Genomic DNA, 27,525 nt, shown 5'->3' on the forward strand with positions numbered 1-27,525 from the left:
GGGTTTTTTTGTAAGTCTCCAGAGCAGTGCTTTCCTCTTCTCCCCGTGAGCTGGCTTACCTTCTTCCATCGTACTCCATCCTGAAAAAGAACCAATAATGTAAATTCTACAGTAGAGTTCCTGTGATGTCCTAGCTTACCTTTACTGCTTTCATAGACAGTAGTCTTGTTAACAGACTGACACTACTACTTGCCTACCTGATCTCTCAATCCACATAGTCTGCCACACTTCATAGATACCAGTCATTGTTCTGTTAACTTTCTCTGTCTGATATGTTTAAATAATGTTTTATTACAGTATTTCTCTTTATGCTTTTAGTGAGTTTTTCTTTAAATTTCTTCTTCACCCTACCTAATCTTTGTTTTACATCTAGTCTGCTACAGTTTATGCTCAGTTCTATTAATGTCACTTGGGCATGATTTCCATGTTTGGAAGAAAAAAATTTCAGCTTTAATGAACTCTTATACCTTGTTATTTAACCATTGTAGCATTTTCTACTTCCTCATTTTTCTTTTGTTGTCCTTGGATATGCATATAAACTCTATTAAAGTGTTATTAAGGCCACCTCCCTGCTGTTCTTAGGGATTTTACATCCTTATCTTTTCCTTTCAGACCCTTTCTGACTAACTTCCTCTTCTTTTTTTCCTTTCAATAGTTGTTCTTCTTGAAGTTGCACATACCAAAACTGTCACTCTGAGATCTGCTTGAAGCATGTCAAACATAATCATGCCAATCATTGTTATTTCATATCTTAACCATATATGCTACTGCTGTCATCTCCTCTATCTTAGTTGGGTGAGAAGACTAAACCAAATGTGCCATTTCCCTAATATGGTCTTCAGAGGAATATTTCAGTGTTTGACAGGTGATTCTTGCTTGAAGGAAACTAAACCAGCTGCATCTCCATCTCCTTTTGTCCTAGTGTGGGTTGTTAAAATGCTGCGCAGCTCAGTGCTTGCATCTCTCGCAGTTAGTTCCTTCTGTGCTGTAGGGAGACACCTTCCATGCACTGAGAAACATTGACTGGTGTCGTAGTGGCCTGGTTTGTTGCAGCTACACAACTCCAAAGTTACAGGTGTAAAAACATACTTGGTCACCTCCTGCTCCTTTTCACCACTATGAGCTGTTTAGCATTGGAGCTTTTTGCTCTTTTCCTCTAAGCTTCCATAGTCACTTTCTCCTCCTTTGTTTACCTGTGGTAGAGTAGCCATGTAATCTTTGTGCTATGATCCTCCTCAGTAACTTTAGAACAAGGTATGGCCAAACCAGTATTCAAATTAGAGAAAACCAAAACAATTCTTGCATTGTTCTCCACTGAATGACTGAACAAAGGGAGCTCTTTGAATCTTTTTTTGAACTGAAGCCTTAACATGGTAGTGGGAGAGAACCTGAAATATAAAACCAAGGATTTATAAACCTACTTATGTTTATAAAGAGTGCTAGGAGGTGTTGCGGAGTAAAATCATGTTCACAAGAAGTGTGGTGTTTGATCTATTCCATGGCTGAGAGTCAGTTGAAAGCCATCAGAATGTCACTGAACTTCATTTGCATCAGGCTGTTTGCCTGGCATCCCAGCGCATGGAGACCACAGCAGCAGGTTCTGGCTGGCACTGTGCATTTGAATTCCCAAGGACACCAAGTGCTGTTCTTTCTAGAGGGGACGCCATTGTGCCACCCATTCATATTTTCTGTGGCTGTTTTCATTGTCCATGGAGTCATTCTCGAGGCTAAAATAACATGAGATCCAGTCTTATGTATCTCCCACTCAGGAAATAGTGTACAATGAGAATTGAAGAATCTGTCAGCACAAATACCTCCTTGAGGAATTAACTGCACCTATGAAAAAGAGATAAACAAATCCTAGAACCCCTACTCATCCCAGCTTTGTTGTGTTGAACACTGAAAGGATCTCTGCCTGGCTGGATGTGCAGTATATACTCTGTATCCATCTGTGACATGTGGTGAAATGCTTCTTCTTGAAAGCCCACGAGAGGGAAGTAGTCTAAATTACGAGTAATCTCACAGCAGCTATTTTTAAGTTCTTAACCAGGGAAAATGTAAGTGTAGCAATATTGTGCATCTATTAAAAATCTTGAAAGGCTCTTTATAACTAGATGATAGGAGTGATAACATGTAATTTATTGATGTTACACAGATAGAGGAAGAAACCCACAAAGTAGCAATTTTTGTGTGAAAAAGGGTATGATAGAGGAAATAAAAACAGAGAAAGGGACTTCTCATAGTTTCATGCTTGTTTGGGCAACTATGTCAATTTTAACAAAAATACCTTGTGCTTTGATCCTATGCTACTTTTCAAAACAGGGCATATTCCATGTATTCAAAAGTAAAACTCCCAGATGCCATCTCTAGTAGTTTTGGATGAGTAGAGGGCAGAATGTGCCTAAGGCAGACCTGAGAAATAACTCCCATGCACTGTATTAGTATCACCTGTTGGTGTCTGAATGCTTGGATATACATGTAATTCCAGGGCCTTTTCCCCAGGGAATGGGGGGATGCATTGGAACTGGCAATGTGCATTTAATACTAGAGTTCCCTCTGATGGTATCAAGCCATCCAGGAATGTTGCTTATTGCCTTGATTTATTTGTTTAAAGTGTTTTGCCATACATTTCTGTTCCTGTCAAAGCTAAGTAGGGGGTTTTGGAAATAAGTGTGGTCCCAGAGATTGCAGAGGTCTCACTGAGGACAGAAACATTTCCTGTGGCCTTCAGTATTGTAGACATGAGTGTGTTCTGTTTCCCACTGATATTTAAATCTGAATTATAGAGAGGCCTGACCACTCATCCCATAAACTCAAAATAAAGAAACCACAGTCCAAAACATTATGAATATGTGTCTCACGATATTTCCAAGCTGAAATATTCACCCAGTTGTACTAGTTAAAAAGCACCCAATTGTACTAGTTAACAATTTCCCTTTCACTAGTACATAAAAAAGACAAATGGAAAAAATAACCAAATAAGATCTAGCATTTTCATGTGATAGCTTTCCTCTACTCAGGGCTGAGACAGAGGCACTGGACAAGATAAGAATCTTTTTCAGCCCTGAGGACTGGCATTTACAATTTTTCATCCATCCCTTGTTTCTCCCATCAGCCATAGTTCTGGGACCAGAACAAAATCTCTTTCCAGAGAAATGCCTTTCAATGTATCATGGAGGAAATAAGCAGTGCTCTTCCACAAAACTCAACCATAACTGCACCCTCTCCCTAACAGACTGCTACAAACACTCCCTGTACAGGATTCCAGCTTGAATGGAAACCTTCTAAAGAGGTAATTATCTTAAGAGATTTTACTCTATATTTTCCTTTTAACCAAAGCCTACAAGCTCTCAGGCTTACTGTATTTAACCACACTCAGGTTGATAAGCTTCTTCTCCTGGTCTTTCTGCCTGGAGGAACACCTAACACTGCTGGGCAAACATGAAGGAGTTCATGGAATAGCAGGTGTCTCTTTTGAAGGCAAGTTTTAATATATTTGCACCTATTAGCCTTTTAATTCATTTTATCTCTGGACACAGCTCCCACCTCCAACCCCAGCCTCTTCTCCTCCCTAAACAAGGTTTCTGAGAGAGGATAAAAGTTTTACAGTCTCCCACAGCAAGACAATCAAAAGCAATCCTTATCCACTTTCCTTATGGGGATTCAGTCTGAAATACACTATTAGGATTTAAACAGAAGTCTGTAAAGCAGGTGGAGGTATTCTTAAGGACTAGAGTCATCTTTTAATCAGGACCATGGAATAGCAAAACAAATCACCTTATTTATCTATGTTTTCCAAAGAGTTATTTTTTTCCAAGAAGCATCCCCCTAACCTTTTTTTGAGTAGGGAGTGCTCACACCAGCATTTCTGGCCCATCTCCCCCTGTCCCTACTCAGTGACTCTCTTGCTGTGGGTCCACCAGTGAAACATGCACTCCAAGTAACAGCACCTGGCACTGGGAAGGAAAACGAGCAATAGATGCACCTAGATTTTTAAAGAGCCAAGCTGCCTCACACTTATAGCCAGTTAAAACAGTTGGACCATGCTGGGGCTTGGCAGGATCATGCATGAGCTCTCTGGGAACAAGAGAGTGTAGATGAAACAGATTTCATGTAGAACATGAAAATGTTCCCTACTGAAGAAGGGATGAGTACGGCATCATTTTTCTTCCTAGGAAATGGTGCCATCATGTGGAGACATTGTTTTCTCTGTTTCTTGTTTTAAGAGGGCAGTTGTGAGGTTTTCTCCCTCTACATTTTAAAGAAGTGCATTAAAATGCTATTTGGCAAACTTATATTTCACTAGCACGAATAGATTACAACTGATTGGGGCACAGGAATTAACACCCTTGAAGTGATATGGCCACATCCTGTTGAAATCCCTGTTAATGCAGCTGTGATGACCACTCCAGGGCTTCTTCTGTAATGTTATACATGTTGCTTGGAGGTGGTGTAGATACCCACAGAAGTATCCCCCATCGATGTAGTTAATTTCTGTGCTATGGAGATACAATGGCATGGCTGTAGATAGTCTGCAGACAAGGTCTGAGAGAGGAACTGAGATAATGAGAGTGTATGTATACGTGTGCCACTGTTTAGTGTGGAGGTATATTTGACTGGACCCCAAATATGTGCCTGGGAATAAAAAATGGCTTTTGCCTATGCACTCTTCAAAGTGTCTTTGGAATTTGTAAAATAGCAAATATAAAAATTGGATTAAAAGTGGGAAAGTGAATATCTTGGCTCAAAATGTAATACTTCCCTATCTTAAAAATAGCTGAACATGCTGTAACACTGGCTTTGGTCACTGCACTGCTATAAACTGGAGCCAGTTTTTACCTGGTGTTTTACAATTTTAAGTAGGATGCTGACCATAAAAAAGAATGGAAGAATTAAGGCACTAGAGTACTTGGGGAAGAAAACTAGTTTTTTTGTAAGCCTGGAGAATAAAATTTGAAGAAACTTCAATTATTTCTTGATATTTCTGTAATATTCTTTACCCAAGGATGCAAAACAATTCCTTGAGGCAGGCAGTCCTGCAGGATTGGATGCACAGTGCTGTCCCTGTTCTAGGTGTGGAGCAAACTGAGGGACAGGCATTCCCACCTGTGGTTTCAGAGCAAACAGGATTAGTGCCAATGGACACCTCCTGAGGTGTGTCAGGCAAAGCACAGGAAGGTGACTCTCTGCCTGTCCCACCCAGGCCTGGAGGCTGAAATAGAGGCTTTTGTGCTTGACATTAGGAATTTATATCCACTGGGTATAGAAGCCAATTTATGTACAGAACACCCATGGTTTAGTCTTCAGTTTTATGTTAAATGGATATCTCATCATTCAGTAAATGCTAAAAAGGACAGGGCAATTAACTAAATAAATCATCTTAGGAGTGTGCTGAGCATTTTCTAGTCTGCAGAAAAAGTCTCCTGAAAAAAAGTTTAGGCAAACTCTTATTTGCCATCTCCTTGGTGTGTTTTCTCTTTGGAGAATAAGGTTGTGTTTGTGTGTGCACACATTTCTGTCTTTCAAACAAATGCAGTTACTAGCTACAAAATTTAGAGAAGTTTGACAGCTTTCAGAATGCAGTGATTTTTTTCTTCCATAGAGTGTATTACTGACACATTAATAGATGTTGTGCTGGTAAAAATACAGTACTTCTTGTTAAATGTAGACTGCTACATATTTTGATTCTAACAACAATCTGCTAGGGTTAGGGCAATTTGTGTAGTGTCATCTGGTGTTTGTTTTGGATAGATATTATAGAAGGAGATACTGATTTTCAAGATGTTCAAGCAGATGATTGGGTGAAAACTCCAGCAAACCTTTAAAGCAACAGAAAGCAAGGGCTACTCCTGGTCACATCTCCTGCTGAGGATACAAATGTTCTGTGTTCCTGAAACTCCATAGAAGTTTTTCCTCTTGCAGGCCCCTGTTTAGAATGAGGCCAAATATTCAGGAGAATCAGCCTGAGCAGGCGTGGCTGAATTGCTCTCTCCCCTTCTTTGAGATGCACTGAGAAGTCATACATTGCCAGGTTTTCAGCATTTGAATTCTGGTCACTCCCTTGAGTGGAAGAAATGCTACTCCACTAAATTGGTTTCAGAGAATTGGAAGCTGATGCAGGACTAATGTGGTGTATGGAAACACTAGATAGGAATTTTTGCTCTGTTAATCCAGTTTTATAGTAACTAACTTGATAACAGAAAATAAAGCTTTATCAATTGGGATAAATCAGGTCATTGAAGCTGACAACAACCCACAGTCATTGCGGTACAAAGTTTGGAGTACAAGGCACTAATGTATGGAAATGAGAACTTCCTATAGAAATTGTGGGGCTATAGTAGCTTTCACATTGTGATGGACATGCTGTATTTGGAGTGAACTGTTGTGTTTATGAAATAGTTGAGATCTTCATTCCAACATAAGGATTCTTTACATACATCTTTCTTAAGGAAGATCTGTTTTTATAACAGGGCTTTGTTTGCTTGGGATTATTTATTCTGTAAGGTCTTTAAAGAGTATCTAGACAATGATATATAGACAACTCTTTCATTCACCTCCTTCAGCTAGAATACCTAATCTGTGTTTGGGCTGCAATTTAACTGAAAGAAGATGGAAGAAGATAAGGAAGAGAATACCTATAACCAATGAGGATGATTTGGAGACCTGAGTTCATATTTTCTAGAAAAGACAGGTCTAAAGAAGAAAAGTGAGGCACCTTCTGGTATATAAGGGAGTGCTGTAAAGAGGAAAATGGTCAGTAGCTCTCCCTATGAGATGTGTTAGGGGAAGAGGTTGAGTGATCAGTTTCAAATTTAAATACTAAGAAATCTCTCTTGCTAGAAAGATAATAGACTGTCTGGGGAGGGAGTGGAAATCCACAGTGTTGTTTTTGCAAACATGGTAGACAAATTTCTGAAGAAGTAGTGTAGGTAAATTATTCCCACAATAGGAAAAATAGTAGACTAGATGACTGTCTGAAGAATGTAATGTGTCCATTTGATACAAATAGGAGGCCATCCAACAGTTGGTGTGGAAACCAAGGATTAAAGATTTCCAAAACCACACATGGTAGAGGAAGAGAGTAAGGACTAGATGATACTGCTTGTCTCCAGCAGCAGGAGGTTATTAGGTTTGTTGTGCTCCCAGGAACTAGTGGCTGGATTACTGATGCACAGAAAAGCAGTTCCAGAAGTAGGAAGGCCACCTACCAAGCCTAACTTCCACATCTTTGTCCTAGCTCAGGGTGTTCTCCCAACTAGGGAAACACTTGTCATTTTGATAATAAAAACATAAAGAAACCATATTCTGTACGAGATACAATGTCTCCAACTTTTCCACCATCTCTCAAGTGTGCATTCTTCTCAATGCAAGGCTTGCGGAGGTTGTCAGAAAGAGAAACTAGGCAAAAATACCAAGCTAGTTGATCTTGTCTAAGTGAGACATCAGTGAGATGTTTGCCGGACAATTCTCTAAATTCTCCTGCGGAAGATTGAGGCAAAAACTAAATCCATATGTGTCTCAGCAAGCCCACCAGTTCTCAAGGATATAGAACAATTATTCTCTATTCCCCATAAGTATGAAAGCAAGATACAGTATTGGAATAATTACCAATATAGCCGGACGGGATGTGCCTGAGCTTGTCTGGCCTTTGCTGCTTGACCAAAAGGCGGCAGCTGTGGTGTTTTCACCTCAGAGACACCTTTGGCTAGCTGGATGTTGCAGCTGGGCACACGGAGACAACTCCAGACATGCAGGAGCTCAGGTTTATCTTGGTGGAGAAGCTTTAAGGTGATGGTGAAGGAGGAGACATCAGTTTTGATGGAGGGTTTTCAATCCAGAGCTTTATTCCTGGCCCACAGACCTCTGAACCCACCAACAGCTCCAACAGAACTCTCCAAACTGCATGTTTGCTCGCCCTTTTACCCGGGGGAGAGGGGGAGGGAAGGAACACAGGGGACCACCAACCAGGTACAGCAGGGGGGAGTCTCAAGTGACAAATGACACCTGGATGGCCCAATGTCCTCCAGGGGTGGAGGGCATCTTTTGAATTCTGCCAATCACTGACGCCCTTCTGGAATGCCAGAATTGACAGGCAGTGCTCAGCGGGGGGGGGGGGGGGGGGGGGGGGGGGGGGGCAAGTGAGTGGGGGAGGGAGAGGTGGCTGACACACCTGGGGAAGAAATTTTCAGGGAGAAACCCAGGGTATCTGAGGCAAACCATGACATCATACCGCAACAATACAGCATTTGGGTTTCACTCTGCTAGTCATTCCTGTGAATGAGCACATAGTAAGTTTCCAAAAAAGCTTGGATTCCAGCATCCTAGGCAGTTTTGCTTCAGGTGAATGCTGTGCTGAGTTGCTGTAAATGTGATGGGTTCATCACTACTGTGTTTCCAGAAATGGTAGTCATTACTGTGCAATGGGCTTTGAGATACCATGATTTTAAAAGACACTAGAGAAAATCAAATTCTTTGATATCCTTCAGTTATGGGCATTAAGACTTTCATCAACTGGCTTTGCAGAAAGGGACATCTAGTGGCTGTACAGAAAAAAAACCTTGCAAAACGCGTTTTCAAATGCACAACATAGCCATTTGTGTATGGCCTGCAGTGTTCAATATTCTGTTCATCTTTTTGGTTCTATTACCTCATAAGTTTTCTGGGGGTAATTTTTTATGGTTTTGACAAACAAACAAAAAATCACCATTTCGAGCCATTACTTTCTAGCTTCATGTAGGTCTGTGTATGGTAACTCTGGCAAATAGAAAACTGCCTCAAGCCATGCTTGATGTACCTCACTGCTGCACTTCGAGTTTTCTATAGCATCTTCCAGGAGTCCACTGCCTGCTGTTTCCTTCTGCCATTGCCTTCCCCTTTGGTACTGTACTTGCAGAGCCTGTCATTGTTATTGTCATGGTAAAACCTACTTTATTTTGAATGCCCATAGCATAAAAGTCAGCAGGAGGGGTGGATGAGATTCAGGGAAACACTAATCTAAGCATTCAGTCATGTATTACACAACAAAAGTTTTTTTCCTTTCCCATCCACGTTGTGCTCCTTCTTACTAGTTGAGGATGAATTCCATGCATGTTTCTGTGAATAGCCTGACAGTTTAATCGGTACATTTGCATACGGGCAAATGAAGCTTTTTTCAAAGTTGCACAGTAATATGTTTCACCTTTATACCATGCCAGCTTCAAATTGTATCCCAGGAGGATTTCAAATGTGCATAATCTGTGCAGTTGTCTGGGCTTTTTTCCTTTCTTTTTCTTCTGCTTTTTTTTTTTTTTTTTAACTGGCAAATGCCTATTCATTGCCCATCTGGGTAAGAATGGCCTTTGCATTTTCACACCCATTCTTTCCTATATGGTTTGTGAATACTCCTCCAATCAGAACTTGCTTCACAGAAAGGGGACAAAACCATTTTACAGGAGTTTCTCAGAATAAGTCCATTGGGATCTCTACATCATGTTTACTGGACAAAAAAAGACCGAGTACTTAACAAAGACCACTTGAATTTCACAGAAAGTTTCCCACTGTCTTGAGTTTAAAAGAGTGGCAGGCCTGAGGAGAGCCCTAGACAGGAGTCTTTTTCCTGAGCTGGGCATTCTGTGCAGTGATGAGTAGGTGAGTGTGTGTGTGTGTGCAGCTGGGCCTTGTGAGGAGCTGACACACTTTCTGGCTTGTCCAAGGCTCTAGGAGTCTTTGTCAGAATATGGCATTTACTTAGAATCAAACCTGCATTGGCAAGTCCGTGTTTTGTGGGCAGCATCACCTTTGAACTTTCAGCTTAGAACAACGTGAAGTAGGGGTCAACCACAAAACTTGGATCTGGACCCAGCTTCATGCAAAGAGGGAAAGGATCTGCCTTGGACAGCAGCTTTTGCTACAGACCAATCCCTGGAATTTGTTAAAACCACTCTTCATACTGATGTGGCTTGTATAGTAGTGGTTCTGACACTTACACAAATTATTTCTTTGCCTGGACTTGGGATAGATATGCTTTACAGTGTTGAATGTCAAGGAAGGTCGCCTAGAAAAATCATCCTCAAAATCTGTATTAGCTTTTTTTTTTACTATTTATTGTGTATCTCTTCCAACCACCCTTCTTTTATCCTCAAGGAGTACATTTCAGTTGCTTCTCAGTTGAAGAAGTGGTAGATGTTCCAACAGTGAGAGGATCTTTTTAGGGCAAACTCTAATAGCAGTAAAAAATAATGCCATTTATGAAGTGGCTCAGTTGGCTTTCAGACCAGCTCCTACACCACAAGGAGCATCCTAGTTCAGTTCCTATAGGAGAGCTATTCACATCACTCTTGCAAATGCATACAAATCTTTTTTTTGTAGCCAGGATCAATTTCAACTGCCTGTTTTCATTAAGTTTGCTAAGGATTTCCCTAAATTCCTCCCATGTTAAACTATGACAGGACCAAATACACTGTGGCTATACTACTCTTGATTCCCACAGCCAGGACCTGAGAAGGACTGTTGAAACTTATAGATGAACCTTGCCCTTCCTCCTTTCTGTACATGATTTGTGGGTAAATGGCAGAATTCACATTCCCAGGAAGTCATTTAGTCTCATGATCCATGTCACACCTTTCTGGAAAGGAGTTGTCCTAAGTGTGAGAAACAACTGATAACTTTGAAAATTTAAAAAGGTTTATTAAACCTTGACAAAAATACATCAAAGGACTATATAAAGAAAAATTGCAGTGCCAGGAACTGCTATCGTAGATACCACATGGCCAGTTCATCTTCAAGATGGATGCCCAGTGTTTTATACCCCTGGGGGTTGCATCAGCCAGCTCTGGCTCCTCCCAAAGTCTGTCTGTCAGTTCTTCTTTGCCATTTATCGGTGGAGACTGCTTTCTTGTAACTTGATTGGAGGTCAAGTGTTGCCATGCCACACCCCCTATGCACCAAGCTTTTCCATTCCCGGCTGCCCCATGCAAGGGGTGCGTGGCTCAGCTTCTGTCCTAGACAACCCCGGCTGTCTGATGGTCACAACACGGGAGGGGGGGAAGGGAACCATGGGGAGAACAGAGGACGTCTAAACTACTGTAACATAACTGTACATCACTAAAGCTTTTTTTAATATTTACACAATATTTATCCCTTAATTGTGGCAGCCAGTCATCTCATTACCGTCCGTAACACTAAGGATGCATTTTTCAGAGTTTTGCTCACAAAATTAATTTTATCTGCCGAGGAGCATAGTAACAAAGTAGGTTTCTTTTCTCAAATCAAGTGACCTGTCTGTAGCATCTCTGGTGTGTGTAGAATATTCCACATTGTGCATATTCAAGATAGGATTTTTGGGTTATTGGGTTAGACTGCTGCATATTTCTTATTATTATCAAATACCTTCTTTGACAGACCTGAACATAGAGATGTCTTTAAGTGAAAGTGAGTCCTAGGAGCAAACCAGGTAGTCACTGGTACTACTCAAAGATAGTGGGTAGCTGTACAGTCACTTGCTATGGCCTGTAGTAAGTCTTAAAAAGAGGTGTCACCTATTTATCAATAATTTTCCACCCTTCTGTTGCCCCACATCTATGAAGTTTTTGCCAAGGATTCTGACTTTGTGTGTAAATACATGCTGGATTTTGGATTCTAGTATGGTCTGACATGTTTGACACGGAAGCATCTGGAACTGCCCTGGAGGCCTCTGGAGAATTACTCTATCTGGAAGGAGGAGGAAATACATCTCTTCTCTACATTATTTTGTGTGATAATAGTTGCAATGCCCTTGAAGGAAAGTCTCCCAGTTTCTAAGATGTTTTTCTAGTCCTATGGTCAGTCCCATTAAAGAAAGAAGTTCAGGTTTCCTGGCTAAGCTTATGAACAAGACAGAGGAATTTCACAACCTCCATCGTGGTGTTAGTGATTTCTTCCTTGTTTCTTCTATGTGAGCATCCCCTCAGCATGCTAATCACACATGGAAATTAGTAACCTTCTGGTACAGGTTGGTTTACATCTGTTAACATGGGACTTCTTCAGACAGCTTGGCCCCTTTGTGATTTCCAGTTCCTGACCTTTGTGCTTCCCTTTAATCATCAGCTACTTCAGAGAATTAAAATAACCGCTTGTGTCCCTGGTGGTTTCTCTTGGAACCACCAGAAGAGAGGGTGCTTGAGATGTTGGGAGTGAATAAATGGGAAGTAAAAGGCAGAGCAGGGAGCATGCCATATTTGCCTGCAAATTGCAGTGAGAAGTGTTCAACTGCCTGTGGATGAGATGTAAAGCATTCCTTCGGGTGGGGCAGAGAGACATTGCTGGGCTAAAAGGCCTGTGTATGCCTATCAACTGCTTCCAGTGCTATTTATTTGCTCTTACATTTGTTAGACAGTGACAATAAGCTAGTTTCATTTACTCACACTTACCAACTTCTATTTTTGGATGCTCACACATTACCAAGTTATTGTGGCAATAGTGGTTAGATCTTTGGTGGGAATATGCATGACAAAATGCCTGTAAAACCAGTGGCGATTTAGCATTACTTTGCCTAATTTTCTAGAAACCAAGGTGCCACAAGTACTACAAATGCTTAAAAGAATTATTAATAGTGTTTTATTTGTTTACCATTCAAGGGACAATTGATACTTTATAATTAAAAGGTGAAATCATAGTTTCTGCCTGTCAAAATCCAAATAGATGAAAATTTGGTAAAAAACAGGAAAGGAAATGGGAAAGCAGTGAAACCAAAGCAAGCAAGATGAAGATGGGGAACAGTGGATTGGGAGATTAAGAAATTTCTTTTTAGTCACTTGTAAATTTTGAAGATTATGTTAGCTCTGTATCCAAATTGGTTAGATGCTTTTCTGAACTGTTCTCTATTTAGATTATTCAGTCAAACTAAGACAAAATCTTCCTTGGAGTAAATGTCTGTAATATTCCAGTTTCTGTCAAGTAAATAACAGCAGGAGAACATTTGTTTTTATATGATGGCGGTCTGGTGCAAGTCAGAACTTGGGATATGCTAAAAATGAAGGGGACAGCTCATGTTAACTTCTTGCTTTGGGTTCTTTCAGAGAACTGTTTGTCACTATTGGGTAGCAAATGTTCTAAACCACAACCCCAGACAAAACTCTGCGTGGGATTTTAGGAACATTTGCAGCCTTAATCTTGAACCAGATTTGGATTTTACAAAGTGACTGCCAGTTTTTTTTGATACAAGTAACTATACTGTGAAACACATGATCTAAATTCCTTAAAATACCAATCTAGATTGAAATAATATTTTCATATATACTCTTTGCATTAACAACTTAGGGTCATTACAGATTCTGATCTCTCTGGCATAAATCAAATCCACAGCCTAAAATCCAGCTTTAATCCATGTGCTCAGTGTTTACAATTGGCTGGCTCTAAGCTTTTTAAAGCCAGATAAACTGATAGGAAGTCCAAGACTCAGGAGTATGATTGGAATTCAGGTCCAGCTACACCTGTCTTCATTTGGTTTTGTCCAAAGATTCAGGACTTGAGCTTCTGGAAATGAGTAGGGAAGTTTACCTGTAGCCTTACAAAATGATGTGTTGTTACCAATGCCTCTGTGTGTGGTTTTTCCAGTGCAATCAGTTTTGTTTACACAGTGGGAAGTTACCATTGCCAGCGCTCTCACTCTGGCCCTGCAGAGGACAAGACTCATTCTGTTCTTTTTGTTTGTTTGTTTTTGTCACCTGCTTTGCTCCAGGTAACATCAGTTGCAAGGGGATGACAGAGCGCATTCATAGCATCAACCTTCACAACTTCAGCAATTCTGTGCTCGAGACCCTCAACGAGCAGCGCAACCGTGGCCACTTCTGTGACGTGACGGTCCGCATCCACGGGAGCATGCTGCGCGCCCACCGCTGCGTGCTGGCGGCTGGCAGCCCCTTCTTCCAGGACAAGCTGCTGCTGGGCTACAGCGACATCGAGATCCCCTCAGTGGTGTCAGTCCAGTCTGTGCAAAAGCTCATTGATTTCATGTACAGCGGGGTGCTGCGGGTGTCCCAGTCAGAGGCCCTCCAAATCCTCACAGCTGCCAGCATCCTGCAGATCAAGACTGTGATTGATGAGTGCACAAGGATTGTCTCACAAAATGTGGGCGATGTCTACCCAGTGATTCAGGATTCTGGCCAAGAGACACCCAGGGGAACACCTGAATCAGGCACCTCGGGGCAGAGCACTGACACAGAGTCTGGCTACCTGCAGAGCCATTCACAGCACAGCGTGGACAGGATCTATTCAGCCCTCTATGCCTGTTCCATGCAAAATGGCAGTGGGGAGCGCTCGTTTTACAGTGGAGCTGTGGTCAGCCACCATGAGACAGCCCTGGGACTCCCCAGGGACCATCACATAGAAGACCCCAGCTGGATTACCCGGATCCATGAACGGTCGCAGCAGATGGAGCGGTACCTCTCCACCACTCCAGAGACCACACACTGCCGGAAGCAGCCCCGCCCTGTCCGAATCCAAACCCTGATGGGCAACATCCATATTAAACAGGAGATGGAGGATGACTATGACTACTACGGCCAACAGAGGGTGCAGATCCTTGAGCGCAATGAGTCTGAGGAATGCACTGAGGACACTGACCAAGCAGAAGGCACTGAGAGTGAGCCCAAAGGGGAGAGTTTTGACTCGGGTGTCAGTTCCTCCATTGGCACTGAGCCTGATTCCATGGAGCAGCAGTTTATGGCTGGTCTGGGCCGGGATGGGCAGCAAGAACCTACTCAAGCAGATCAAAATGATGTCCCTGCTGATGGCACTCAGCCGCAGCAGCAGCAGCAGCAACATGTAGATGCCAACTCTTCCTCACCAGAGAGAAGCAATGACGTTGAAATGGACAGCAAAGTGCTCACAGTCAATAACAGCACCGAAAAGGGGGCTTTGCAGCCTTCTGTCAGCACATCTGTTGCCCAACCATTGCCAACCACACAGATCTACTTACGCCAGACAGAAACCCTCACCAGCAATCTGAGGATGCCACTGACTCTGACCAGCAACACTCAGGTCATTGGCACAGCTGGCAACACCTACCTGCCTGCCCTTTTCACCACGCAGTCTGCTGGCAGTGGCCCTAAGCCTTTTCTCTTCAGCCTGCCCCAGCCTTTAGCTGGCCAACAGACACAGTTTGTGACAGTGTCCCAGCCTGGCCTGTCAACCTTTACTGCCCAGCTGCCAGCCCCACAGCCCTTGGCCCCGTCTGCGGGCCACAGCACAGCGGGTGGGCAAGGCGAAAAAAAGCCTTACGAGTGCACTCTCTGTAACAAGACTTTCACCGCCAAACAGAACTACGTCAAGCACATGTTTGTACACACAGGTAAGAGTGCTTCCCTTTGGCTTGCATGTGGAGCCACAGAAAGCCCTTCACAACCATGTACTTAGATTTTGTTTACCAGCCTGCCAGGCCCCAGGATAAACAGAAGGGAAGGCTTATCCAGGGAGCTGGTGTCACTGAACACTTCCTGGCCTTACTGCACTGAAGTTGAGTCCCTGCAGAAAAATATAGATCCCAAATAGGGGCCTAACTGTGCAGGGTGGAGAAACAAGTTAATTTCTCTTGGAGTAAAATGCATCCTGCATCCATCCAAGGAAATGGTGAGCATTCATTGTACCCTGCAAGCTGACCAGACAACATTAAGTGGATGAGAGGAAACTAATAGGTCATAAGAAAAACTATATCTACTAAGAAAGGGCATCCCCCTGTAGGTTTTACAAATATGGGGTTTACAGATTAAGCTAAAGTAGTGGTGAGGTTAGGGCAAATTCATTACTAGTGGAGCTGCGCCAGTAGGTCCAGGCCCGGATGTTACACACACTGCCACAGATTTTTTAGATCTCACATACTACTATAAGAAATTAAATCTGGGGTTTTGTCAGAAAGTCTTTCTGTACTTCACTGAGGCTAATTGCTGTAATCCCTTGTCTCTTGGTAAATCAGAGGCATCACTAGCTGTGCATACAGAAACATAGGGTTCAGTGAGAAAATATTTAAAGAATATATGTGGAGCACAATGGAACACAATATCAGCATCTTTCTGTTTAAAACTACAGCTGCTTTAGTACATGGTTTATGGTCTGTTGAGATAACATAGGTAACCATATTTGCCACTGAGCCAAAACTGCCTTTTCTAGCTTTGCCAAGTTATGAGACTTCAAAGCAAGGATATGTATTTTAAATGGAGTTCCATGGGTTCAGGAGTGCTTTGCTTGCTTTAGCCCTTGGCTCTTCCTGCTGTTGGAGAGACATTCTAGTTTAGAGAAAGAGTAAATATTTCTTTCACCAAGCAGTGCCTTTGTTAACATCAGATCTTAAAATAAATGCTGGGTTTGTGATACATGGAGGAGAACCTGGAAACATTGCCCAACATGCCTCTCTCTTGGATGCAGTAGATTTCAATTCCATGTGTATATGTAAATTTTTAACTTCAATTTACCTGTATTTATCACTTAAATGAAAAACTCCTCTAGATATCTACAGCAGACATGTACATATACATATACAAAAAGATCAACTTCTCAGGACTGGTACAAAATGTGTAATTGCAAGGATCAAGAGTCCTGAATCCCAATATTACCTTTGTGTCTGTTTATGTTCTCCATCTCTCTGTTGCGGATGAGGAGCTAAAATGCAACATAGATAGTGTTGGTATTCAGAAAAATATCCCCTTCATAACACAGTCAAATATATCTGCTTGCATTCTTGTTCTAAAAGCCAAAAAGACTGTTTTACAAATAACTTCACTGAGATTAGGTACTTTATTGCCCCTACCACTGCACTTTGGTTTTGGATTCAGATAAAGAATAATACTGGAAGTATTTTTCTGATCTAAAACATTCTTAGCTACTACAAGTAATACCAACTGAGGAAATTGATAGGCATCTTGAATCATGAATTAATATTTTATTTTTGTGGGTCTGAGAATGCCCTAAAAAATGAACCGTGGTGGCAAGGAAAGATTTGGGTAAATAAATCATTTCAAAATTCATTTAGGAGCTAACTGGCTCCTGAGAGAATAATTTCACCTTAATCTACAGAGAGCAAGGCTTCAAAAAACCCTCCTATATGCACAAATTATCATTATGTGTGCAGCTCCAGAGAAAGTCTGTCTGCTACCTTGTCTAGTGCTGGACAGGATCATTACAAAAATTGAGGGGAGATACCTGTTCCCACTGTCAGGGTGACTTTTCCTTAGGCCTGTTGAAAGAAGCCCAGTAAAGTGGCCCTGGAAAAGATCCACAGAAAAAATGAGAGGTTTGGGAGATGCAAATGTTTGAATTAATCTTTCTGTTTGGAGGGCTCACAAGAGAAGTCATGGAAGAGCCTAATAATAAACCTGAATTCAGTAACTTAAAGGCCTCTATATCTCTATATGTTTTTATGCTTCCAAAAACTACAGTCTGATTAACTTTCCATGCAACAGAAACCGACATCCTTTTCTTCTTTCACATGGCTGCAAGCATATTAGAGATTGCTATTTTTCCATGATCCATGTAGACTCACTTTAATATATCCCATAATATTGTGGAAATACAGTGCTAGAGTGTATGCAGTGTCTGCACTTTATAAGGCACCATTGCCTTTCCCACATATCACACTGTGATTAATACTGGATTAAAGGCTGCAAAAGAGGATCACATGCCAAGGGGATCAAAGCAGAACACCAACATTGCTGCCTCCATACCTTCTAATTTGGTGATAGGATGGCGATGGTATGAGGGCAAGTCATTTGAGGAGTGGCTGAGGTCACTTGGCTTCAGCCTGGAGGAGATTGAGGGGAAACCTCATTGTGACCTACAGCTTCCTCATGAGGGGAAGTGCAGGGGCAGGAACTGACCTCTTCTCTCTTGTCCAGTGATAGGACACAAGGGAATAGCATGAACCTGTCTCAGGGTAGGTTTACATTAGATATTAGGAAAAGGTTTTTCACTCTTTGGTAGGGGTTGGTGGGCACCAGAACAGGTTCCCCAGGGAAGTGGCCACAGCACCAAACCTGGCAGAGTTTGAGAAGCTCTTGGATGATGGTCTCGGGCTCATGGTGTGATGCTTGGGGTGGTGCTGTGCAGGACCAGGAGGTGGAACTTGATGATCCTTGGGAGTCCCTTCCAACTCAGGATTCTATGATTCCATGACCTCAGTGTCAGTACCAAGTATCCATTACGGTTAGGGTTCAGAGAGCTGCAGAGCCTACATCACCAGGAGCACAGGGGCTAGAAAAGGGAACCATGGCCAGGCGCTGACGTTGCTTCTTCCCCATTCCAACTCAGGATATGCTCTGATTCTATTCTTCTAATCATCCCATATTGCAGTTTAATACCAGCCAAATACAAAATAAAGAAGCAAAAGGAAGAACATGCACATTTTAATTCACTTAGCAAAGTTTTCTCTGACTTTAAAATGAAGAATCACGGGAATAAAGAATCTACAGTGCTCACTTAGGAAGCACAAAAATTTGCATACAAAAAAGAAAAACTAAAGTTTTGTAATTCTTTAGAGAGGAGAAATCCCAGGAAGACTTTGAAGCTGAGATTAAAAAGCCACAACCCAGTATATCTTAGAAACATAAGCAGGCAAAAATTAACATATTTTTATAGCACAATCTTAACAGGGTCTAGAGTGGAGGAGACCAACTTAATACAAACTCTGGGACATATATTGCCCAAGGCAAAAATGAGCTCCGTAAATACAATCAGCCTCTTGTAAGTTAATCAGACGTTATTCTAACTGACACGCTATCATTTTCCACATCACGTGTCATGCATATTGACCTGTCTACACACAAGACAGTACTGTGTGTGGCAAAGCCATCAGGAAAGCAAGGACTTAGTGTTTTGAGCAAATGTCTTTCACCAAGTAGGGACAAACTCCTCACGAGTACAAGGAAGAGCAGCAAGTGGGTTTCATTCATGGATGTCACTGTCATACATGCAAACCATGAAATAAAAAGAAACAGAGACTTGGGGGAGATAAAAAAGTAGGTCTTTCACATCTAATCCATTTTAATTATCTCCTCTTAAAATTGAGTTTAAGTAGCATATGGTAATCTCACTATACAATGAGTGAATTATATATTACCACAGGCATGTCTTGGTCCCTGAAGATTGACTCTTCAGGATCTAAAACAGTTCAAAACAGACTGTAAAAAGAAGGAAGCAGGATGTTTTGTGGAGAAAAAATAATATGAGAAATTGCAGAATAACCACAGGAAAATAATTTTCTCCATCAGTGAAAGTGAGGATCATTTCAATTCTTACAGAGCTATAGTACCATTTCTATCCCTGACAGCTTTGGGGATGATGAATTTCACACATGAAATATACCACAAGTGATTCAGAAAGCAAATTAAAAGTAGCTTTTGATGGGGCATTCAGGGTGTTAGTTGTTGGTTACATTATCAGTGCAGCAGCATATCATGAAAACTTTGGTTGATACCTTGAAACATGAGACCATGCCTTATCTTTCAGAACTCTGAGCATGAGGAGGATTTAAGAGTAGTCTGAAAAAAACAGTATATGTGCTCAGCTAAGTATTTTTCCCAGTTTATCCTTGTAGTCATTGGTTTGTCTGAATATGATCAGAGTTCAATTATATGAGTTTCTGTAATAAGTTTTACAACAGTCCTGGGAACACAAGGCAATGTGGAAGATTACATACATGTTTTATCTCCCTAGTTTACCTCATAAGATGTTTGATTTAACTGGCAGTCAAATCATTCAAGTTTCCTGTGTCTTACACTGGAAGTTTATCTGTTAGGTTGCCCTTTGCATGGTGCTGGCTGGCCTAGGCAATTCTGTATCCTGAGGTTCCTTTTTCCAGTACTCCTCGTACACGCTTCAGCTGTGACATTTGACCAGAAAAGGGAGCAACAAATGTAAACCTCTTATAAAGTGTTGGATTCCTCTGACAATCTCTGTCTCTGCTCTCCTGAGAAATTGAAAGCAATTTGACCAAAATGTGTCTGGCCCAGGTCAGCTGTCTGGTAATCACTGATTTGTCCCTTTTTTTATTGCATGCTGGTAAGGAAACAGAAGCACTGGAAGGTGAAGTAGCATGGCTGAGACCTTCCTGTCTAGAAATGAGCATGAGGGGCAAGACAGGAGCACAGACAGGAGAGGCTGTGCCATTGAAACTGAGTGCAGATGCCAGGACCTTTTAACTCTAGTCCTGTCTTTGTCAGTGTCTGCCTAGTGTGTGAACTTGAAGAAATCACCTGAGCTCCTTTTTACTGTATGTGGATAGGGAATTCCTGCAGCCCCCTTTGTAAAGCATTTTGAAACCTCTGGTTGGAAAAAATGCTGTGTGTCAAAACACACTGCTTGACAGACTTACTCTTTGTTAGCCAGAGCACCTCTCCAAAGACCCCCATGAGGCTTACCATTAGTTTATTGCAAAGAGTTCTACTGAACTGGTTTAATTTTATGATTTTTTTTTTGTCTGTCTCTCTGTGTCTCTCTCATTGGTACTGGGCAGGTGAGAAACCACACCAATGCAGCATCTGTTGGCGCTCCTTCTCTTTAAAGGATTACCTAATCAAACACATGGTGACACACACTGGCGTGAGGGCCTACCAGTGCAGTATCTGCAACAAGCGCTTCACCCAGAAGAGCTCCCTTAATGTGCACATGCGTCTCCACCGCGGGGAGAAGTCCTACGAGTGCTACATCTGCAAGAAGAAGTTCTCCCATAAGACCCTGCTGGAGAGGCATGTGGCTCTGCACAGTGCCACCAACGGCACGCCTGGAGCCACCGGCACCGGCGCGAGGGCTGTCCCCGCCGGCGTGGTGGCCTGCACGGAGGGGACCACGTACGTCTGCTCTGTCTGTCCAGCTAAGTTTGACCAAATTGAGCATTTCAACGACCACATGAGGATGCATGTGTCAGACGGATAAGTAGAATCTCTCTCTCTCTCTTTGTTATGAACAACAAAAATAGAAACAACAAAAAAAGCTATGGCACTAGAAATTAAGAAATTATTTTTGTTTCATTTTTACCTTTGTTTTCCTCCTTTTTTTGGGTTCATTTTGTTTTGTTGTTTTTTGTACTACATGAAGAACTGTTTTTTGCCTGCTGGTACATTACATTTCCGGAGGCTGGGTGAATAATAATTTTCCCAGCCTCCCTCGGATGGTGGCCTTAAGGCCAGGTAGTGCTTCATGAGCTCCACTGGTTGGATCTCTAGCTACTGGCCTCTAAATACAACCCTTCTTTACTACAAAAAGCAAACAACAAAAAAAAAAAAAAAAAAACCACAAAAAAATTTTAAAAAACAGACAAAAATAATTAAAAAAAATCTTTTTTCTCACTTGTGAAGAGCACTACAAATAAAGAAACAAAACAAAATATATTACAAATCTACAAGGCCTACTGTCATTATAAGTACACCGCTTGCAGTGTTTCAATGGACATGATTCACATTGCTGACCGCTTTTGGACTTCACAGTATCCAGTTAGAACTGTGGAATATTTTGCTTCTGGTTGAGCAGCAACCAGAGGAAACAAGGCCCTGCTGGTTTCCACCATGTGTCTGCTTTCGCACACACACATGCATCCACAAACACACAGAAAGGGCTGAGGGGAATGCGAGGCAGTGTGGCTTGGATAGTGTGGAGTCCCTGCAGGGTGAGGAAAAAGAATCAGAGGTTCCTCACCTGGATTCCGCTCCATCCCTCGCTGTCCAGCGCACCCTCCCCGCTGCTTTTCTCGTACCACCACCACCTTATAGCAGAAACCAAGAAGATTCAGACAACGAGCAACGGTGGCTTTTTTGTAATTTATTCAGTGTCTTCGCTGAGCACAGGGCCTCAGCACAATCAAGAGGGACTTTCACAGAAGGCAAAGAGAAACACAGAGGAAAATCAAAGATATCAGAGGTTGCAACCTATGGATCTAGGTACAAGAGAAGGGTTAGTTCCCACAATCTTTGCAAAAAAAAAATAGTTGCATCAGGATTTATTCTTGTGGAAGAAAGAGGAATAGAGGGTGGGAGGGGAGGGGAATAATAATTAAAAAAAAATAAGAGTTGTTGGGACTTTTTTAATTCAAAATTTTATAGAGGGGCAAAAGTGACGTTTACCAGATAGAATGCTGATTTTTTTAATATATTTACAACAGTATTTGTGTAAAAAAACAAAAAAAGTGAGATTGTTAAAAGTAATTTTTCTTTGTTTTCTTTTTTGTTTTGCATACACTGCCACTAATATCTTCTCTTTTATTATATATATGAATATATATAAAAATATATATTTTATTTTAAATTGAGACTGTTAAGGTTAGCTAACCTGCTTCCAGATAGAGGGGGGGAGGGGAGATGATCTTGATTTTTATTTTAAAAAAGAGGAAGGATGTTTTCTTTATTTTCTTTTCTAGTATTATTCTCTCTGTTTTCTAATGGAATCAAGAATTACCTGGGTCGATGAGGGGCTCTGTGAAGTCATCTGTGAGATTATCTACTAGTGTTTGTGCATCCTGCAGTATCATTTGAACTGCTACTTTGTTTTTTTTAATTATATGGTTCTCTTTTTGGCTCTTACCAAGCTTCTGTTGTTTCTTTTTTGGTTCCATCTCAGAATTTATTTCTGCTGAAGGATGTTTCCTTTTGAGAAAGAGATTTTTCTAGCAATGTTCCCTTGTTTTTGGGGATGATATAAACTGTAGTCTTTCTTCTTTGAAAAAGTAATGAAAGTTTTAAAGTGTGTAATAACTAGGATTTCCCTTCTTTTTGGTCACTGGACAAGAATTAATCTGCTGTATTTTTCTCTCATCCCTGCCTTGCTCGCTAGAGAGCTTCCGTATTTGTGTGGGAATCTGATCCTGCCCCCAGTAATTTGTGCTGATGCCAAAACAACTTAAAACGTTACCATTGCAAATAATCTTCCCTTCATTTGCAAAAAATCTGACTGAAGGGCCACATCCCACATTCTCTGCATAGACAAAGCTATGAAAGGAATGTAGGATCAGTGTGAAAGATTGATTCCTGATCTGCATATATATGTTGGTGTTTTGTATTTTGTTTTATTGTGTTTGGACTGGTGTTCTCCCTAGTTGTCTTCTGTGTATCTGTGTAAGAATTTTTCCCCCAAAGCCAACTCCCAAAGTACATGGGTCCTTAGTTCAGTTGGATCAGCGTTTGACACTATCTTTGTCTTGCTTGAAATCTATATGAGGACTTACACCAACTGCACTCTGGACTTCATATTTTAGGCAGAGAAGAAGCACCTAACAAAAATATGCAAAAAGGAAAAAAAGAAAAATTACTAGTTTAGTTTTTACTCGTGTCTGTATTTAAATTAAGCTTTCTTAAGTTTACAAAACTTCTTGCTTGTGAACACTGAGCATTTCACATGAGACATTCTTTTATGCTGGACAACTTTCTGAGTATTGACTAGGTAGATCTCCATATACAATTTTGCATGTTCTTTACACCTGCGGCTTCTCTATCAGATGCCTGTGATCCAGTACAGGTAACTTCATCCATATGTTCTGTGCCTGTTCCATTAGCATTTATTTGGGGGAAAAAGCCTGACAGGTGGTTCAGTCTCAGAATCTTTCTGTGCCCTGCAAGGTACTGTTCAGCAGATCCTAAATGCTGAAGCCCAGATTCTTGGCTGCAATGTGCAGCATAGAGAGACCTTGAGGTGAGTGCCAGGGCAATTGAGTCTTTTATATGGTAACACCTTTCTTTGTTGCCAACTTGTTTGGGTAGTTCAAGGAGCTGGAGAAGGAGCACAAGTTCATTAACAAATATTATTTTAATAACCACACTGGTAAAAGCAACACTGGCATGTAAATCAAGATGCAGAAAGACAAAGCCCAAGACACAGAGGGAGAACTGATATCTGCCATTTAGACACACTAAATCTATACAAAAAATAAGGTTCTGGAGACTAGAATGCAGTAGAAAATGAGGAAGGTGAAGCTAGACAAAAGGATTGAAGGTTTTTCTTTGGGGATAGGAAGGTTTTTTCCTGAGATCGTTTGTATCAAAGAATATTCTCCCATATGAGGAACTAGTGAAGAATTTTACCCAACTTACAAATATGTAGCTGCTTATTTGTCATCTGAGGTCTGGGGAAAAGCTGTTTAATTTGCCATTGTGAACCTGGTGAACTGTAGTCAAGATGTAGCGTATTCTGGAATATACTTCTGATACCAGAAGAGATATGCCAGTAAACATGAAATAAGAATCAGGATCTACGTCCACCAAAATCCAAATACTATCCAAATTTTAATCCTTCAGTTTTCATCCTTCCCTAAATCAAAGCATTATCTTTGAAATGCCAATTTTTTAAGTTCTAATAAATCTGAAGTGAATTAAAGATAAGGAATGAATGAATGAATGAATGAATGAATGAATGAATGAATGATGCCAATTAAAAAAAACAATAAACATAGTTCTTAAAGTAAAGCAAAGGCATACTAACTAGACTGAATTCTAAAATGCTTGTCAAAGAATTTAGGCCTAGGTCTTCAGAGATGACTGCCTGTAATATAAACTGATTTTGTTGGACTTCCAGACTTGATCTTGTAAAACATGGAGCAACATGCAGCATGACTGCAAATGTGGCTTAAAGTGCTTGTCAGGTCATTCTGAATTTAGAAGCTCAAACATAGTCCCCTTCATCTTTTAAAGTGTTAGATTCTCTTTGGCAGTTCTTCCTCCCATCTTTGAAATACTTATTTGCTACTTGGAAACAACTATAATATCTGAATGTTACAGGTATATTCAAGCTTCATATATTGCTACAATATGCCTTTGCAAAAGGAATAGCAGTCACCATGATCTGGAAACTGCTGCTGACAATGTTTGTGCGAATCTATCTCAGTATGCTTGAAAGGCTTCCTTCAAAACACCTGGTGAAATGATACAGATAAGAAAATGCAGACTGTAGGACACATCCTTTTGTTGAAGCATGCAATATCCTGCATTCCTTGAGCTTGATTCTCACTTTCGCTAAAGCTCTCTTTATATTGCTTTGGTGATGGAAAAGGCCATTAAATAGAACATAAATTCAAGCTTACAAGTCAAGGCCTCTCTGCAAGGCATAAGTGCAATAAAGGAAGCCTTAGAGTGAATGAGAAGTGCCTTCTTGTACAGCTGCTGAGGCTGGTGAAATGAATTGGAAATGTAGGACTGGCTAGAAGCAGATCTCCCCTGTGGTCCATCTCACCCAATACTGCATCTCTGCCATGTGGCAAGTTAGAGATGATTTGAATGAAGATGAATGACCAGTGTTGGATTATTACAAAGCAATAAGCCTAAGGGAGAAGATTTATTATATAATCCTCATTAGCTATTTCTACATATAAAATACATATAAATACAAATAAAACATGTATTTGCCTACAACCTAAAGGCATAATAATTCATGGCTTTACCTTTTTATCCCATATAAAATTATGTATTGTGGCAGATAATTCTCATTGTCCTTGAAAGATCTAGCTTATTCACTTTTAGGTGGCCTCCATGATGTCCTGTGAAAGTGAATTCCTCCCGTTAATTACCACATTGTTGAAATTATTCCCTTTCAAATTTATTTTGTTGTTCATTAAAACACCCTTATTCTTGTATTATATGAAATCACAAATCAGAGAACCAAAATTTAACTTCTCTTGCCTATTTCATTGAGGTCTGCCTCTCTCTGGGAAGCTGAATCCACAAGGAATGCAGGACCACAAGCTCAGTGTCTGCTGAATAGCAAGGAGAGGACAGCTCCTGAGCATATCCATATGTGTTTGGGGCATGTGCATTAGCAAGGTTCTCCTACAGTGATCTCTTGCAGGGTACTGGCAGGAACAACTCATAAGTAATGGGAACCTAGCAGCACAGTAACTGGTCTGTACATTTTAATATGATATTTCAGTCTGGTCCCTCCTCTCATAAAACCATATTAATAGTCTCTCTTAAGGGAAATAGGTGTAGGTGTTTGCAGCAACTGCTCTGAGGACACTTTCTCAATATCCATCATGCTTCTACTAGGCCCACTTCTGGCCCATGCTGTTACCTTCAAAAACAGCTCAAGTTCCCAGTAAGGTAACAGGGAAGAGTGGCATTTAATTGGCTTTCTAAGTGAATGAGACTTCCCTTTGCTCGAAGACCAAAGAACCCAAGTGGAGCCTGTTTTTCTTCTTTTGATTTCTTTTTCATCCAAAGGAGAGCTGAGTATTAACCCACATACCATCAGCACCCCACTTCTTGTCAACCCCACTGACTGGGTTCAGTTGACCTTGAGGTACTTGATTAATGCTGGATGACTGACATGGTGGAGGAATTAGTCTCTTGCCTTTAGTGAGTATTATCCCAACATCTCCTGTCTCCCTTAGTAATGAAACAAGTCCCATAGGGAGAAGGTACAAGACATACTCTTTGTAGGGATGTTGAGTCCAATCCAAAATCAGAAGCACCCAAATAATTTCAAACGTAATCAGTATGTGATAGATCTATGACTCTCCTGACAGTCCTATGCTAAGGAAATCCTCCAGCTCTCACTGCTGAAAATTGTTTGCTGCTCAAAAGGAAAAAAATAGCACGAGCCTGGAAAAGAGAAGGGTCCAGGTAGACTGTCGAGAACCTGACGAGACAGCTGGAGAGGGACCTTTCACAAGGGCATGTAGTGGTAGAACTGGGAAGAATGGCCTTAAGCTGATGGAGTGTAGGTTTAGATTAGATATTGGGAAGAAATTCTTTATGATAAGGCTGGTGAGATACTGAAACAGGTTGCCTAGAGAAGGTGTGGGCTGTAGGTGTTCAAGATCAGGCTGGATGGGGCTTTGAGTAACATGGTCTAGTGGAAGGTCCCCTGCACATGGCAGGGGGCTTTGAACTGGATGATCTTTAAAGATCCTTACAACCCAAACCATTCTATAATTCTATGATAATATCAAATTAGCACCTAGTGGTTGTTCTGCCAAGAAGGACTATGACTTGATAATCAACCCTTTTAATTCAGCATCCAGGTCCTCTGAGCCATTGGAATAAACACAATAGTAAAGAGTCAGCAGGTAGCCTAACTGAAGCAGTATCTGATTGGCCTGAAGCAAAATAGCTGCTTTTCACATTCCCTGATTTGTTCTTATACTGGCTATGAAAATTCGTGAAGAAGGTATAAAGTCATGAGAACTTGGCCCTGAGAGGTTTTGAGCCTCCTCTTCTCCCAGAAGGTTTGTCTTCAACTGACCACTAAATAATCAAAATTCTGCTGAAAAAAGGCTTATGAGGGAAACTACAGATAACACATTAAGTCTGGAATCTTGAGTTTGTAAATGCAATAAACACCTTTTCCAGTACTTGGCAGTCCTGCTGACAGAAACCAAATGCAGGTAGAAAGGCCTTGCAGAGGGGCAGGTGCTGAAAATGCCAAGGGTCTGCAGCATGGCCAGTAAGACAGGCAAGTGTATGGAGGTGGCCTGATGCTGGATACACATCCACAGGGGCTGGTTCTAGCCATGCCAAGTCAGTGTTCTTGCTGCTGTTCACCTTATTTTCATGCAAGAAGTAATAAGCTCTCAGCTGGTTTCCTTTAAAGCTACTCAGTGATCCA

General features: G+C 41.2%; 1 protein-coding gene across 3 annotated transcripts in view; it reads left to right on the forward strand.

The window, feature by feature from the left end:
- The window catches only part of ZBTB20 (zinc finger and BTB domain containing 20), a 474,982-nt gene extending 451,744 nt beyond the window's left edge, over positions 1-23,238 (forward strand). For all 3 annotated transcript variants that reach the window (XM_071433329.1, XM_071433328.1, XM_071433331.1), the window contains 2 exons: positions 13,697-15,307; positions 20,459-23,238. In XM_071433329.1, coding sequence (XP_071289430.1) covers positions 13,717-15,307; positions 20,459-20,877 — 2,010 coding nt within the window. In that variant the 5' untranslated portion in view covers positions 13,697-13,716 and the 3' untranslated portion in view covers positions 20,878-23,238. The remainder of the gene's footprint in view (positions 1-13,696; positions 15,308-20,458) is intronic.
- Positions 23,239-27,525: the final 4,287 nt, after the last annotated feature.

This window comes from Agelaius tricolor, unplaced genomic scaffold (genome assembly GCF_023055355.1).
Source record: "Agelaius tricolor isolate 1412-34295 unplaced genomic scaffold, bAgeTri1.0.p SCAF_9, whole genome shotgun sequence".
NCBI classification, from domain to species: domain Eukaryota; kingdom Metazoa; phylum Chordata; class Aves; order Passeriformes; family Icteridae; genus Agelaius; species Agelaius tricolor.